General features: G+C 38.8%; 1 protein-coding gene across 1 annotated transcript; it reads left to right on the top strand.

The window, feature by feature from the left end:
* Positions 1-1,261: 1,261 nt before the first annotated feature.
* On the top strand, positions 1,262-13,398 carry xkr5b (XK related 5b). Its single transcript, XM_063477385.1, has 13 exons — positions 1,262-1,442; positions 3,902-3,991; positions 4,075-4,180; positions 4,314-4,480; positions 5,858-5,991; positions 6,148-6,226; positions 6,399-6,568; positions 7,069-7,180; positions 7,286-7,453; positions 7,592-7,782; positions 7,975-8,085; positions 8,363-8,546; positions 10,016-13,398. Exons 1-13 carry the CDS (start codon positions 1,334-1,336, stop codon positions 10,717-10,719), a joined length of 2,325 nt encoding a protein of 774 aa, XP_063333455.1. The 5' UTR covers positions 1,262-1,333; the 3' UTR covers positions 10,720-13,398.
* The last annotated feature ends 2,024 nt before the right edge of the window (positions 13,399-15,422 follow it).

Genomic DNA, 15,422 nt, shown 5'->3' with positions numbered 1-15,422 from the left:
ATGACAAGTTTTATGTTGACCAGACTCTATATTTTGTTGAACACTCAAAAAAATAACTCTTTAAATGAACCTAAAATAATCATGGAACAGATTTACACTTTAATAAATGGCTTTCTATTCTGGACTTGACCGCAGCAAATAAGTTTATTCAACATTAATCGGTTAAGTTGGTCCAACTCAAGTACATTAAGTTGGAATAACAGCATTGCATGATGGTAAAATAAAGCAATTTAATCATGTGAAAATCCTTTCCGTGATTTTTTTATGTTCATTCAAGTAATTATTTGAATGAACACCAAAGCCCAAACACCACAACCCTTGGCTTTGAGTGTAAGCCAAGGGTTGTGGTGGACAGGGAAGTGGTTTGACAAAGAAGAGAAGTTCTGAATATAGGGCATAAAGCGTGACAGAATCAGCTAGAGAAAGGTTTTGACCTTGATATCACCACTGCAGGTGCCCACAAACTTAGTTGCACAAAAACGTGATCATTTAATGGACAAAAACCAGTGCAAGCAGTGCACTCTATTATTTACTGTGACGCTGTCTCTACCGCCACCTAGTGTCCAAAATATGCCTCTGCAGCTCATCTTGGAAAACTCAGCCATAACCATTCACCCCGTTATTTCTGTACAGCTGTACAAATGTAATAAATAAATAAAGGGAAAGACTAAATTAAATTAAAACAGGATAAGTGTACAGTAAGCTGAAAAATATATGTCTAACAGAAATGCACAAAGCAATCATTTCAACATCATAAGATCACCCTACCTAATGCATTAAGTCAAGTCAAGTGGCTTTATTGTCATTTCAACCATGTACAGTGGTACAGTACACAGTGAAGCAAGACAACGTTCCTTCAAGACCATGGTGCTACCTATAACATATAACAGACAATCAACACAGGACTACATAAAGTGCAAAGACAGTGCAACACCGGACAACGATACAGACACAAGACATAATTCTTGACCTATGAAGCTTTATGTCTTAAATGACAAAATGTCAAAACAAGAATGATTGAACAGAAGATTGCAGGGAAAAAATCATTTCGCTTTTACAATTTCAGTCCAAAATCTTAGCTTAGAGAACAACTTCATATTTATCTGATTTGACTGTATAAAAATCCAGGCAAAACCAAGGCATCTTACTAAGTCCTGAAACACCGGTGCTATCGCTTTAACGGGACGAGCGCTGACGCTGGGACTGGGACACGGGGCTGGGAGAGCGGGTTGCTGCAGCCACACTCCCGACTGAGACCAGAACAGCACGGACCGGCCTGAAGACTAGCACGCTGTTATCCCTGAAAACTCCCCGTTTAGGGTTTAATTCCACTATGAGAGACTATTCGGCCACTCCGAGTAACGGAGGGGCTTGCATGCCGTGCTGCCAAGTTTGCGTCTTCTTCTTTACCGCATTTCTCCTGGTTGCAGAGAGGACGGCGCGTGAGTCCTACCTGGGACACATACACCTACATCCATACATGCAAAACATATACACACATATGCACACACACATAACTGAGCACTATGCCTCAGTCGCTGTTTTGGTCGATTGTGATCACCTACCTGTGCGAAACGCTGCCTTTTTTTCTTTTTCTTTTTTTTACTTTATTGTGTGCGCGTGAGCGTTTGTGTGTGCTTTTCTGGCCATAGCGTGTGGATGTGCAGTGTGAGGACTACAGTCGATGCAGAGGGATGTCTGGATGAGACAGGCGGGTTTAGGGTGACATCTTGTTCTACGTTAAAATACAAAGTTGTGCATTTGTTTTACTTCAGCGTCTCCGTTGTGCTGTCATGAATAATAGAGCCTCAGCAGAAGTCCGCAGTCACAGCGTCTCTTTCCTATTTTTGTACCCCGCTCGTTATGAAATCCTGTATGCGGCAGGACTGCTGACTCATGTCAGACTTTTCCTATATTTTGAACTGTGCCGTTTCGGGGTCTGGGTGATGTTTTCTGCATAAAAACAAAGGGGAGCCATATTGTCATATTTCAGCGCTCTTTTTTGGAGATACATGAATGGACGGAGGGGATGGGCGTACCCCAGGACGGGGCCTAGTCTGTCCGGACAGCCCGCCTGTTTCGGTGCTGAAACGATTCAGATTACATGTATGCAGGGATGGAGGGAGGCAGAGCTGCAGAGCCTCAGAGAGTGTGATGTGGAGAGGAGAGGCATCAGCGGGCCTGATGTCAATGAAACTTGGATGGGATGAAGTGCACAACAGAGGTCAATGAGAAAGTGTGGAGACACACTGCAGACTGAAATGTGCATGTTTTGGCAATGATCCACTGATCACATGCTTTAGGTTACTCCTGACATAAACAATCCTATACAAGAGAGTGCAACGTACGCATTAACACATGCACACAATATATCTAAAATCAGATTCAGTGTAATGCCAAGAGATCAGCTGTTCTTAGAATGGGTGTATGTGGGTGTATGCACTTCAGTAATGTTGTAGTTTACGAGGTTGGTATAATCACTCTGCCCTTCTATTCAAGGGTGGTACAGCAAGCAACAAAGCTGCCCCAAAAATATGAATCCCAGCAAAGAACACAAGACAAAAAACAAAACAAAACACTGAACCATTATTCTGTGTGCCAAAGATTAAAATTTATTAACCAAGTACCAACAAAGAGGATCCAGCAATGTTACAGATGCAAGAAGAAAGCAAATGCCATGTAAAAAATAAAAATAAGATTTTTCTTTGTATTAGAAGTTCAGTTATCTGCACAAAACATTTAAAAAAGTAATTAAAGTAAATGGGAGAGAATCATTACAGAGCTTCCTTAGCTTTATTTTAAAAAAAAATAACACTTGCAAAAACTGGAAACAGTTTGAAAAACTGAGCTTCACAGAGCTGCAACAAGTTACCTGCAGGACACATAACTGTAGTAAAGCAGAACAAACAGAAAGTTCAGCTGCCCAGTGAGGAGGAACACTTGATCTCAGGATTTAGATGCATCTCCACTGCTGAGCAGATGGTGTTCAGGTGTCTGAGATCAGACAGTCAGTGAATGCAACAATCATGCTAATCATATAATTGCATCTGCTGGTGAGGCTCATCCAAATAACATCTGGGTTAGGCAGTATCGCTCACTCATGTGAAAGTAAAGATATGAGATTTGAAAGGACAAGGACATGGAGAATTTTACTTAATTAAATGTTTCTTACATGTACTTATTATGCAGGAGAGCAGAACCATGTTACTGTGCACATCGTTTTGTTTCGATGACCATTTGAATTTGACAAAGTTGATCTTATTTTAACAACTTTCTGTACTGTTTGATTTGTGAGTTAGTTGTTATATTTTATAAAAAAAAAAAAAAAGGTCAAGCGTGTTGTGTGCAAAGTCATAATCAGCTGAGTGCATGTTCATGTCAGAAAAGAATTTAGGTAGATATGGATCAGTATACTGACCACTGATGATTGATTGGCTGATATTGATATAATGGCCAACTGGAATTCTTTTACCAGTATTTATCTGTTCTTTCAAATTAATTTTGCTCTGGTCAAATATTCAAAGAAAGGAGAAGAAGAGATGAAAGACGTGAAAACAAAATAAGCAAAAAGGGAAAAATATTGGTATTTTTATTTTATTGTTAGGTTTGTGGGATAAATTATTATTTTTAACATCTATATTGTCCCAGAGTTTCACAGTTTCACAGTTCTTTGTTAAACCTAAGAGCACTTTATATCATGCTATGTATGCCACTGTGAGATGTAGCCTATTGTACAAAACAGTGTATTTAAGTAACACTACTTCGCTCACTACTTAAATAAATGCATGTAATGCCTGCATGTGTATTTCAGGATGTATGGCAGTTGTTTTTTTTTTTGTCTGAGTGTTTGCAGCCTGTAAGCGTGACATGTTATAGGTAACATCTTTCCCTTTCTCCTCAGTGATCTACTGCTTCGTGTACTATCTGTGGATCGGTCACAACTACAACTATGGCTATCTTGCTGGCTTTACTGCCCTGTTCCTGCTGCCAGGTGACAACATCTACAACAAACAGATCAATAAATAACTCTAGAAAAACAAATTGTTATTCATTTTTATAATTCTTTATGTTCAGGTTGGGGTCCCCAGTGGCTGAGTTACCTTTGGTACCTGTCAGATGGACGAATTCGCAGGAAGTCTCTCACCTGGACACACATACTGCATCTGGGACTTTTCAAAAGGTAATAATTAATTAATTTAATCAGTCAGTGTCCAATAATCAGGTTTAGGTTCCAGATTTGTATGATCATAAATGAGAAAGGTCTCTCTCTCTTTGTATACCTCTTAATTTATTTTCATCTTTGGTTTTCTCAGGCTGTGGGAGTGCATGCGCCTGCCAGATGAGGATATGTACAGTGAGATCATGCAGCAGGCTGATGCATCTGCCATACGTCTGTTCGAAGCCTTGGTTGTCACCCTCCCTGAGACGCTGCTCCACGCTTATGTGCTAATTTGTACTGATATAGGAGTCAAATCTCCAGGTAGTCAGAAACCAGAAAGCATGTTTTCAAGTTTGATAATAAGATCTGAAAAAGGACATGTAATTAAACTTTAACTCTTTATTGTCATTGCACAGTCGTACTTTCTACAATACTACATAGGAGTAGGAGTACTGTCTCAGATTGGCGGTAAAAGAAAAGCAAGTAGTAATCACAATAAATAACATATTTACAGAATAGAATGTGTAATATGTGCAGAATAAAATATACAAAATATCGAGAGATAAAAATATATACATGAAAAAATAAAAGGAGCTAATCAGTTGTTGCAAATTTTGAGTCTGGGTAGTATTTTTTGGTGGTGATGTTACTGGTAGCCAGTAACATCACCACTTACTGTCAGAGTGTACCTATGCCTATCTTACAGCAGTGGATAGGTTCATAATGCCTCTCTTATGGCCTGTGGCTATGCAATCAAGATCAAATAAAAGTTTAATGTGAAAGTGCTGCAACAGGATAACTAACAACCTTCAGCTATAAAATTCTCAGTGTTGGATAATTGTTGTAGTCTTTTCTAGCTTAGTCTGCCTGTTCCTTTTTTGTACTATTTCCAGATGGAACATTGAGCTATTAGTGAAATAAATCCAGTGTGTGCTAACTACTCACTGCTAAGCAACGGATAAACAAATTTACTCTCAGATAGTTTTGAGAAGATGGTAGGGACTTAAATTAAGATGAATAAGAGAGACCTTAGCTGGCTGTAAGGTCTCTCTTATTCAGAGAGATTTGAGATTAATGTAGTTTAAAAAAAATAATAAAAATATTCAAATTGTTAGCTTTGAGATGAAACAAAGGTGTGCAACAGGGCTCTTTTCTAGGACTACTTTTATTCTCATGTTAAGTGATCTAGGGTTAAATTTAGAAAATGCACAGTTTAAGTGTTGCTTCACGGTGTAGTCATTTACACTTCGGCCTATTACATCAGAAAATATCCCCAGTTCCTGAACTGCAGGAGACAGATTCCTTAGGGGTTAGATCACAAAGGGCACATGCTCTAAAAGTAATCTACTATGATCTATGGCTTGTGTATAAGGGAAGAGCTGAAATAAATCTTTAAATAAACAATGTCATTTTGTATTTGACAGTACCCTCAGCTGACCAGGTAGTTCATAACATACTTGTTTTGTGATTTATTTTAAATAATAATGTTAAAGTAAATGTTAACAGAGAACTAATTCAGAATATACCCTTTTAACTGGTATTGCTGCTGATTAATTCCAGCATTATGCCTGTGACAGTTTTGTATCTTGAAGCCTTGTGTGATTCAGTATTTCAGTGTACTCATATTTCTTGTCCTTGTTCTCTTTCTCTCTCTCTCTCTGTCTCACTCTGACACACACTGTTTCTCTCTCTCGCCAGCCTCAGTGTGTTTTGCAGTGTGTTTGGTTTCTCTTGGCTGGGCCTTAGTGCTCTATGCCAGAGCCTGTTCACTCATCAGACCAGGACACTTGCAAATGACACCAGCTGCCATGCTCTGTCGACTGCTGTGGAGGGTGGGCATGTTTAACAGCTTTCCCAACAAGCAGTGTTTACAACACAGTATCTAACAGTATCAGTAATGCTACTGCGTCTGTGTTTGGCATGTCATAAGCATGTGTTTTGTTGTTTTTCTTGTGTTTTTGGTACACGTATGGTTTCTCTTTCTGCAGGTCAGTATGTTGGGATCCAGGTTTGCCATTCTCATGCTCTTCACACGTATCTTCAAACAGTGGATCCTCGGGGTCATCGGTGAGTCTTCACAGCCAGTTGTGGGCAGCTAAGGATAGCCTCTGTCTTTGACATCACACAGAACGAACAGTAGAAAAACTGTTTGAAACTTTGACCCTGTTTAATATGAGCATCCATCACTGTAACAGTGTACAAAAAAAGAAAAAGCATAATAGGACTGTGTCTGTTTCAGGTGTGCACTGGCTGGGAGCAACCTTTTGGATGGTGTCCCAGCAGACGGATATCATAAGGTCAACAAGCCGATGGAGGCTCTTCAATCTTGTTCTGGGAGCTATTCACATCTTCCTCTTCCTCAACGTGAAGTACGGTCAATCTAGATACCGCATGGCTGGGTTTTATCTGGTATGTGTGTTTGTGTTCACTTCAAGCTTGTCTGCTCATGATATTGTGGGTTTAATATGCCGGGGGCTCTGACAAAACAGAGACACTGTAACAAATTACATTTGAAAAAGAAAAGCTGTAAGTTTAGTACATCATCAGAAACCTGAAAGCATACATAATATTTAAAAAATGACTTTGAAAATGATTGCATTTCAGCTGTGCAGAGCTTTGCTTTTTACTTTAGGGTTTAGGTGGAATACATAAAATGCTGAAAATTTCACATTAGTACTTTTTTCACAGACGGCTTTTTACCATGCTAACAAAGATAGTTACTCGCATTACATGTGCTTCTCCTTCTGTGACAAGGTATGGGATCAAAGAGTGTTTTTCAAATGTTTAATCTTTAATATTATTTGAGGGGAAAAACATCCAGCAGATGCCATGCATTAGCTATAAACGATTCAAATGTCAAATCAGTGTAATCTTGATTTGGGATTGGATGTCTGTTTATTCTTCCTCAGGTTATGTTCTTAGAGAACGCTTTTCTTCTTCTGGCATCCTCCTGGATGTTTGCCATGGTGTCCTGGGATACTGTGGGTATCCCAGCTGCAGTGTTCTGCAGCTTCCTCATTGGTGAGACGCAGAACATGTGCAAATTCAAGTTATAAAAAGGGAACACAACAACTTTTTCAAGGCCTCAATGTTCCTCTTCCTGACACTTGTTTTTTTTCTCTTTAGGAGTGATAGCATTGGTGCTGTACTATCGTTTCCTCCATCCAAAGTCTTTTGAGATCTTCCAGAGTATTCGTCACAGGGGAATAGCCGGGGCCTGCATGGAGCGTGGCTCTACACTCTCATTAGAGGAGAAAGTCACACCCACTTTTCATCGACATGCAGCACTGTCTGGTCTGTATCTATCTATCTATCTATCTATCTATCTATCTATCTATCTGTCTGTCTGTCTGTCTGTCTGTCTGTCTGTCTGTCTGTCTGTCTGTCTGTCTGTCTGTCTGTCTATACAATGACTGTGCATCTTCTGTTAAGGAGGTGGGACCCTCATGGACCTTCCTATCCAATGGGAGGGCTGGAAGCATCACCACTGGCTGCTGATTCGCTTAGCTCTGAAGACAGGGGATGTTTCAAGGATCTGGTCTGCATATGGTGAGGGGGGACTGGCCGGACTGATGGGTCTGTCTGAAGAAGTTCACTCCCCTGATGACCTACGTGTCCATCGGGTTAGTTGTCTTTTGAGTTTTACATCTTAGTAACTGGAGTTCCTAAAACTTTCTGTTTTGTTTTGCTTTGTTTTAAGGTGTGACTTTGATCAGTATGATAAAATTTTGTTTTTCCAAACCTGGCCCCAATGCTAAGAAAATGTGATTATATATAAAGGAGTTTATTTTCATACTTTTGATGTGATTTGTCAGATTCCACCAATTCAGCCACAGCTTTCTCACCGCGCACAACCAGCTTCTCAACCTGCTGCTGCTGCTGCTGCTCAACCTCCTCCTCCACCAGCTCCTTCACAGGTTTCACAGGCAAGAGTTTTGTTTAACATCCTATGTAGACCACCATAAAGGGGGACTGTGTCTATTCTAAACTAAGAATACAGTACATTGTTTATTTAAGCCACTTATGAGCTGAAACTTGGTGGGTTAGTTCAGTAGGACAGTAGGCATTTAGTGTGGTCATGAGAATAAATATCAGTAGTATTAGTAGACATCAGGATAACTACTAAAAGGCTTGTTTTTCTGTAAAGGATACATTATGTTTGCTTGTTGTAGTCTGAGGCTCACGTGTCTGTAATGTCTCCAGGTGAGAGAGGTGGTCCAGCCACCAAAGCCAGCTCACTGCACTATAGTGGCCCGACCAGTGAGAAAAGCTCCTCCCACAACTATTCAGGATATGAGAAGGTTTCCAGAGATCATCCCAGTCCAGGAGGTCATCCCTGAAGAAACTGCAGAAGAAGACTCCAGTGTGGCACTATCAGAGGGAAAAGGTTAAATTACTTTATATTATCCACAGTTTTTATGGATTGTCTTCAAACATCAAAACAACAAACTAGGTCTTCGGGGACATGGGTACCTAGGTTGGCTAAGCATTTGACTTGACCTTCATTGTTAGTGCCCAAGGTCGAAGTTGACCTTGAAAAAAAGTACAAAAAGCCATATCAAGTAATATTCAATATGAAAAAGCATGGACAGAGCTGTACAACAAACTTTCTTTTTTCAATACAATGCCCTACGACACAAAAGTGATAATTATGCCATAAATGACTGTATTTTACAATTTTAAGTAACAGCTTATAGAAGCTAAAGATTTCAGCCAGTTCTGCTCCAATCATATGGGTAAAGATGATAAAATGCACCATTTTAGTATGCAATGCATCAAGGTCATAGGTCAAAGGTTAGACATCAGCTTGTTAATCTAAAAGCAGGCTAACGTCAGCATGTTGCAATACAGACAGACTGACGTCAGCATGTTGTAACAAAAACATAATAAAACATCGATGTTTTAGTGTAGTCTCTGCGCTTTGGGGACTTTTGCTCTAGAGTGCTTCTGTTTTCTTTTGTCAGAGGGTTAGATCAACTCTAATGACAAATATCGATCTCTTTAGCAGCTCAGTGCTCTGCTGTGTTCACTGGCGAGCAGCGTTTTTATAGTTTTTTTATTTTTGTTTTTATTTCAGTTTAGTTTGTGTTAGTTTCCACAGTGGGTTTTCTCATTTCTGTTTAGTTTTTATTCTTTGAAAATGTTTTATTTTATTTTCATTTTTATTAGTTTCAGTCTTTTTAATCAACATTGTATGCAAGGCGTTTCTCAAAGTCAAGATTCAGGAAATCGGAATCTTGACTTTGTAGCCGATTTTGTAGAAAATCAATCCAATGTTTAGACTTTTCTAAACATCCAGAGTCTCAGTATCAAATCATAAAAGCCTCATCCAGCAAGCTGTGATAACAAATTTCACCAAACTGACTTGACAAAGACTAAAATTAAGAACACCTCCTCAATGTTTTCTTTTTATTTTAGCTTTCTAAGATCCCAAATGCACATATTTTTTTAGTTTTTAGTTTAGTTTTACGTAAATATAAGAATCTTGCCAGAAAGTTAGTAACAGTGTCTGTCTGCTGTTTGGAGCTGAGCAGAAAGTGTGCAGTAGTGTGTAAAGCAGGAGAGCAGTGCAGCACTCTGTTTCTTTGTAGAGTCAGATTTCACTACACTATGTCTATACCCTGAACATACCAGAGTTATGTTGTTCATTCTTAGCTAAAAGAAAAATTAAGATATTACAGGCATTATAAGCTATGACCTTTAGTACAGTGCATTTATTATTTATCACAGAGACAGCAAATATATAGACTGCACTATGTTTCTTACCTGCATTATGTTTCTAGCACTGACTCCCCTGCAGTATACGTGTGTATTGTTTTAAACTGACTTTTCTTTCCAATGTTTTATTTTTTTAAGGTGATGAGGAGTTCCAAAGCGCTGCTTATGGCTCACCGTCGCTCTCGTCTCCTCAACAACCAGGAAGCCTCCGCCACATCGACAGCAAAGAGGCGACTCTGACTGAGGCCTCTTCGGTGGGTTCTTTAGACATCAAGACACCCGGCTGGTCACCTGAGCGGCGTTCCCCCCTCCTGATTAGTTCCCCAGATAAAAAATCAGGGGTCCCTGGAGAATCAAGCACTACATTGTATTTTAGTGCAGATGCGCAGTCTCCCTCCAGTGGGAGCTATCTTGGCTGGGGCTCAGAGCTGTCACCCATTTCCACCTACCGAAGTCCCTACCGGATCAGGGAGGCCCGATTTGTCACATCCACACCCAGATTGGAGCCCCGTGTAGAACAAGAAAGCCTGGGCCCCACCCCTGTCATCGTCATCCCTGCCACTCCTGGTACAACACCAGGTGCTACCCCAGGTGGGACCCCTAGTGCTTCAACTCCTGTAAGTTCAACTCCTGCAGCATCAACTCCTGTAGGTTCAACTCCTGCAGCATCAACTCCTGTAGGTTCAACTCCTGCAGCTTCGACTCCTGCCGCTTCAACTCCCGGTGCTTCAACTCCTGGCGCAACTACACCTGGTACACCCATTGTTCCTCTCACTCCAGTTATCTCCCATGCTCGCAAACAGATGGTCCAGTTTGTGGACAGCAGAGAGAGGGCGGTGTAAGAAGGATGGGGGTACAAGGAAAAGAAAAGCCTGGGTGGAGGATGGTGTGTTTTCCAGTTTTGCTGTTCTCAGCATTAGAATCTTTTAAGTTAACTTATAACTGTCATAGAAAGAGATCGGTATAATATTGCTCATGTTTTCCCCTTGTGTGCAGCTAGACAGGAAATAATTGCTGAAAGTGTGTCACATTGACCAAAATATCAATCAAAAGAGACAAATCTTCAGTTTTAATAGCAGAACTTTGAAGGATTTGTATTAAAGTATATTCCTATGCAAGCCATGAGAGCAATTTGAGGAAACATCTGAAGCTAATATATGTGAGAGGGTGAGTTGAAATTTTGTAGATTACAGAAGTTAAAATCTGGACTACTTCTCAAAATAAAACAATAATCCTTCAAACTACATTTTTAACTATTACACTATAACAATAAAAAACCTACACCTAAGTGTCAACTGAGGTAACCTTGGATAGGATGTAAGAGAAATCAAAATGACTATAAAGTAGCTATGGCTTGTGATTAAAATTTAAAGCATGAGCAGTTATTGAGCTGTTGGATCCTTTATACCAAAAGAAACAATACAAAATCACCAGTTTACAATAACTCAACATGCTGTCTGCCAGGCTGCTGTGCAGAATTTCTTATAACATGACACACCAATGCAAAAATCTTAATGTAAATCAACTCAGCTTCAGGCAAACATTTACGTTTCTTGACGTTAAACTTAAACTGATGCTGCTTCTTTTCTGTCTTTCCTTTTTTTAATAACAAGGCGATTGATGTTGGATGTCTCATCCACTTTTTAAGAAACTACTTATACTTGCAGTGAAGTACATATTAGTATTTACCTACATCACATACACACTGAAACAGAGGCCAATTCTGGAAGGGAGAGTAATTAAATAGAATATTAAATGAGTAAAATAGTGATTATGAAGGGATTATGTTTCATTTATTAGATGCATTTAATTTTTTATATAACTTGGTTTTGTGTTTTACTAATCAAATATCTTTGTGCACTGATTATAACAACACTTTTTGAGCTCTGAACTTTTGCAGATGAAAGAAGGGAAGTGCGATAAAATATGTGTGACGCAGGATAAGGAACTAGAGGGAACTTTACCATTTCTGTGCACTGTTAAGATCAATGATGGGGGCGTAAGAAGATATATTTTCTGTGTGGGAGTTAAACTTGCACTGTGCGAGCTAACACTTCAGATTAATACAAGTACTTTCAAGTTTTACATTTTAATTTCAAATCTTAAATCTCGCTTCACTGCCTACATATTAACTGGTGTAATATCAAAATGTACTGTGTGCTGTCCTGTGGACTGTATTCAAAAGGCACGCCAGATTATGCGCTTCTAAAAAAGGGTACACAGTCCTTGTTAGCAAAGACACGCTTTGTTATGAAATTATACACAGCACTGAAACAAATTTTTCATACCTGTCCTACCTGAATAGCTGTACCTCTACTTGTGCTACAAAGGTTTAACTATATCTAGTAATCTGTGTCACTCCTCAGTCTGTCCATCAGTTAAACCACCTACCTCAATACAGTTGAACTTCCGTGTTGCAATTTTATTTTAAAACATTAAATAATGTAGCTAACAGAAGAAGAAAAATTAGCTGTGGCAAAGTCAAAAGTAATTCGAAATTATGCGCTGCTATTAGTCTGAAGTGGTCAGTACCTGTATTAACGTCATGAAACCTGTGTGCGAAGTCAAACCGTAATCGCAGAATGTTGTATTTGACAATGTCAGTCTTCCATGTGACTTTATCTATTATTATTTTTTTCTTACTGTGCTGGATTACTTTTATTGCTTTGTGTCAAAACAAAACAATAACTGTGCAGTAGTAACTATGAGGTCTGTTTCTTTAATGTGCAGGAAGGAGAGGAAACACAAGCAGCACTTTAGGATACTGAGAAACTGCGTTCATGGAGCAAAGTAGGGATTTTAAAACTAGAAACTTGATTTTGGTAGAAACTGCTTTTTCAAACTGGTGTCCATTTACTGCAGCTTTCTGATAGTTAAGTCACTGCATGATGCTTATTCATACAGGCAGACTGATTGTTATATCTACTCCCATAGAGAAAGAAGCACTCACATTACCTACACGTTACTTAATGTAACTGCACATTACCGTTTTTTTAACACATGCTAGAATGTATGTGTACGCAACAGCAATAAGCTAGCTAATGTATTTAGTGCACTTATGAAAAAATATCCACACTCTTGCTTTAAATGCGTCATCGCTTTGCCTTGTACGAAGACAGCTTTAGCTGCCACGCTTGCCTCATGTATGCATATCGCTTTGAAATAGAAATAACATGCTTTGTGTATGCGATGTATACGATAATATCTACCTGTGTTTGTAATTTTATTCATTTTGTACTTTTAAAAGGTTCTTTTATATTTGATCACATTTACTGTTCATGAAATGATCTGGACAAGGTTTTGTGTTAAAGTTTGAGGATGTTTAGAGAGCAGATAGTTATCACTGATAGACTTGAGTTAGTTTGCTGATTCAGTATAACCTCATCACCTTGTCACTGGACGACCTCCTTTCATCAGTACAGATCACCTCATCTCTGAGAGGATTTCCACAAAGGAGCTGTGGATTGTAGTCGTGACTCATTAAGTGTGCTGTTGATATGACAAAAATAAAGCCATTTGCCATGATCAAAGTCCAGTGTGCTGGGTTTTATTGCTTACCAGTGATTAATTTATCATCACTATGATTCTGAGAAATAGACACATATCAGTGGAAGTGCAGCAGCACGAGCTTTATCCTAGCACATCTCTGGAAACTTCCTCAAAGGTCATCAAATGTAAAGATCATACACTCATCAAAGCATTATAAATAACGTGCAAAAGGCTATAGCTTGTCCAAACCTTTAATTTCATGAGTCAAAATGAAGTGTTAGTGCCAAAATATAAGTCACTGCCACAAAATGAAACGTTTCTTTGACACATGTGTAAACAAAGAAGCTCAAAATGTTTAAATAATTCATCAGAATGACAGCAGACTCAAGAAGCGCAACCCTCAAGTGCGTATTTTCTCTGAGACTGCATGTCTACTGTATCAGACTGTTATTTATCTCAGGCTAACCCACTGCTGTTGAGCTTTACAGTGAATACTTTTGAAAAGTAAAAGGTTTTACTCTCTACTTTTTAAAGAAATAGAGCGCTTACATTTTTTCATAATGGAAGGGTCAACGGTGTGTAGTCCAGTTATAAAACAGATTACTGGACAGCCTATTTCTGTTATTTCTTTGGACACTGACCAAGTCCTCACACAGTTTTGTCCCTTGGAGCCTAGCATGCACGCTATTGCTCAATAAAATAGATGTTTGAGTCGGTCCTCAATGCACCCAAATTGTTGTAACCCTGTTGTAACACAAGAACGATAACTATGCTTTACAATACTCATAGTCCTGACTTACACCCCTTCAATGAGGAGATTTTTCCTTTTTTAACTACTTGAATTATTCTTCATGTGCAGACTTATAAAATATAGAAATGCTGGCACATTTTGGAGTGGTCTCTATTTTGCACTCAAAGACATTTGTAAATAATATTTGTTCACATTGTAGCCAATTTTATTTAGTAATTTTCTAAACTTTCCTTTTTAAACTTCAAATTGTTGTAAAATATTTTACATAAAGTTCTAAAAACTTTGGCTGTCACTCAATAATTTAGCCAAAGGAGCTGAGAAGTGAGATCTATGTCAACAAACAGTTCCATAATAGACGGTTTCATCATAATATCATAAAAATATGATTGCTCTGAATTATTAATGTACAAAAACATAATTATTTTCAAAACTAGATAGTCCTTTGACAAACTGTAACGTGACCCCAGACTGTTGCTACTGTATGTGTTCCTTAATACAGTCTAATATTCCTATGTGAAACTGAGTCACCTGCTCTGGTGAAAGCACTTTTTTGTTAGAATTAGGATGTGCTCTTACGCCACTTACTTGGTAAAACAATGATTACATTTGATGTGGTGTGCTTGCGTTATTTTTCCCCAACTCATCATTTTCAAAGTCAGATGACAGTCTCATAAAAGGAAGAGAAAGCAGCTGGACAATCATCTTGTTCTCTGTGGTCGGTGATCAAAAGCACAATAGATCATGAGTGGTCAAAAAATAAAATTAAAAAATGCCTAATCAGGGTCAAATCACAGGATACTGCTCAGATGAATAAAACTAGATGTAAAAATCACATGAAAACCAATGTTGGCTCAAAAACACGTACACATGCAATACAGAGATAATATAGGAAATAAAAATAATAAAAGATCATTTACACAGTCTGTGTATTTATTGCCGACTGTCTTAATCAGATAAATAACAAAGGGTCATTTGAGCTTGAAAAAATCTCACTGGTTCCAGTTAACTGTGTTTTGACCAAATGTAATCATCTTTTCCTGATACCAGCACAGCACCAAGGATTTCTTGTGTTACATTCACCAGGACATGAGAGCCAAGTCTCACAGGTCTCTCTACACTCACTTATTTTGACATTGTTTTGAAGGATCATCTGAGTAAACTTCCACTGCAGTGGACACTGGGCCATGCAAAATGATAAAAGGTTTCCTGGGCCCAGGACTCTTTCTCTGGAAATTATATCACAGTTTTCAGGTCAGTTTTTATTTGACCACCATGCACATCTCCATTAAAGGTTTTGCGCAGCTT

The sequence above is a fragment of the Pelmatolapia mariae genome, linkage group LG1 (genome assembly GCF_036321145.2).
Source record: "Pelmatolapia mariae isolate MD_Pm_ZW linkage group LG1, Pm_UMD_F_2, whole genome shotgun sequence".
Classification (NCBI taxonomy): domain Eukaryota; kingdom Metazoa; phylum Chordata; class Actinopteri; order Cichliformes; family Cichlidae; genus Pelmatolapia; species Pelmatolapia mariae.
The sequence above is the reverse complement of the archived record's forward strand: the minus strand, read 5'-3'. Positions and strand labels throughout refer to the sequence as shown.

Coding starts and splice junctions, on each gene's coding strand:
- xkr5b (XM_063477385.1), top strand. CDS start 1,334: ATGAGAGACTATTCGGCCACTCCGAGTAACGGAGGGGCTTGCATGCCG. Junction 4,481..5,857: donor TATAGGAGTCAAATCTCCAG/GTAGTCAGAAAC, acceptor CTCTCTCGCCAG/CCTCAGTGTGTTTTGCAGTG. Junction 7,783..7,974: donor ATGACCTACGTGTCCATCGG/GTTAGTTGTCTT, acceptor GTGATTTGTCAG/ATTCCACCAATTCAGCCACA.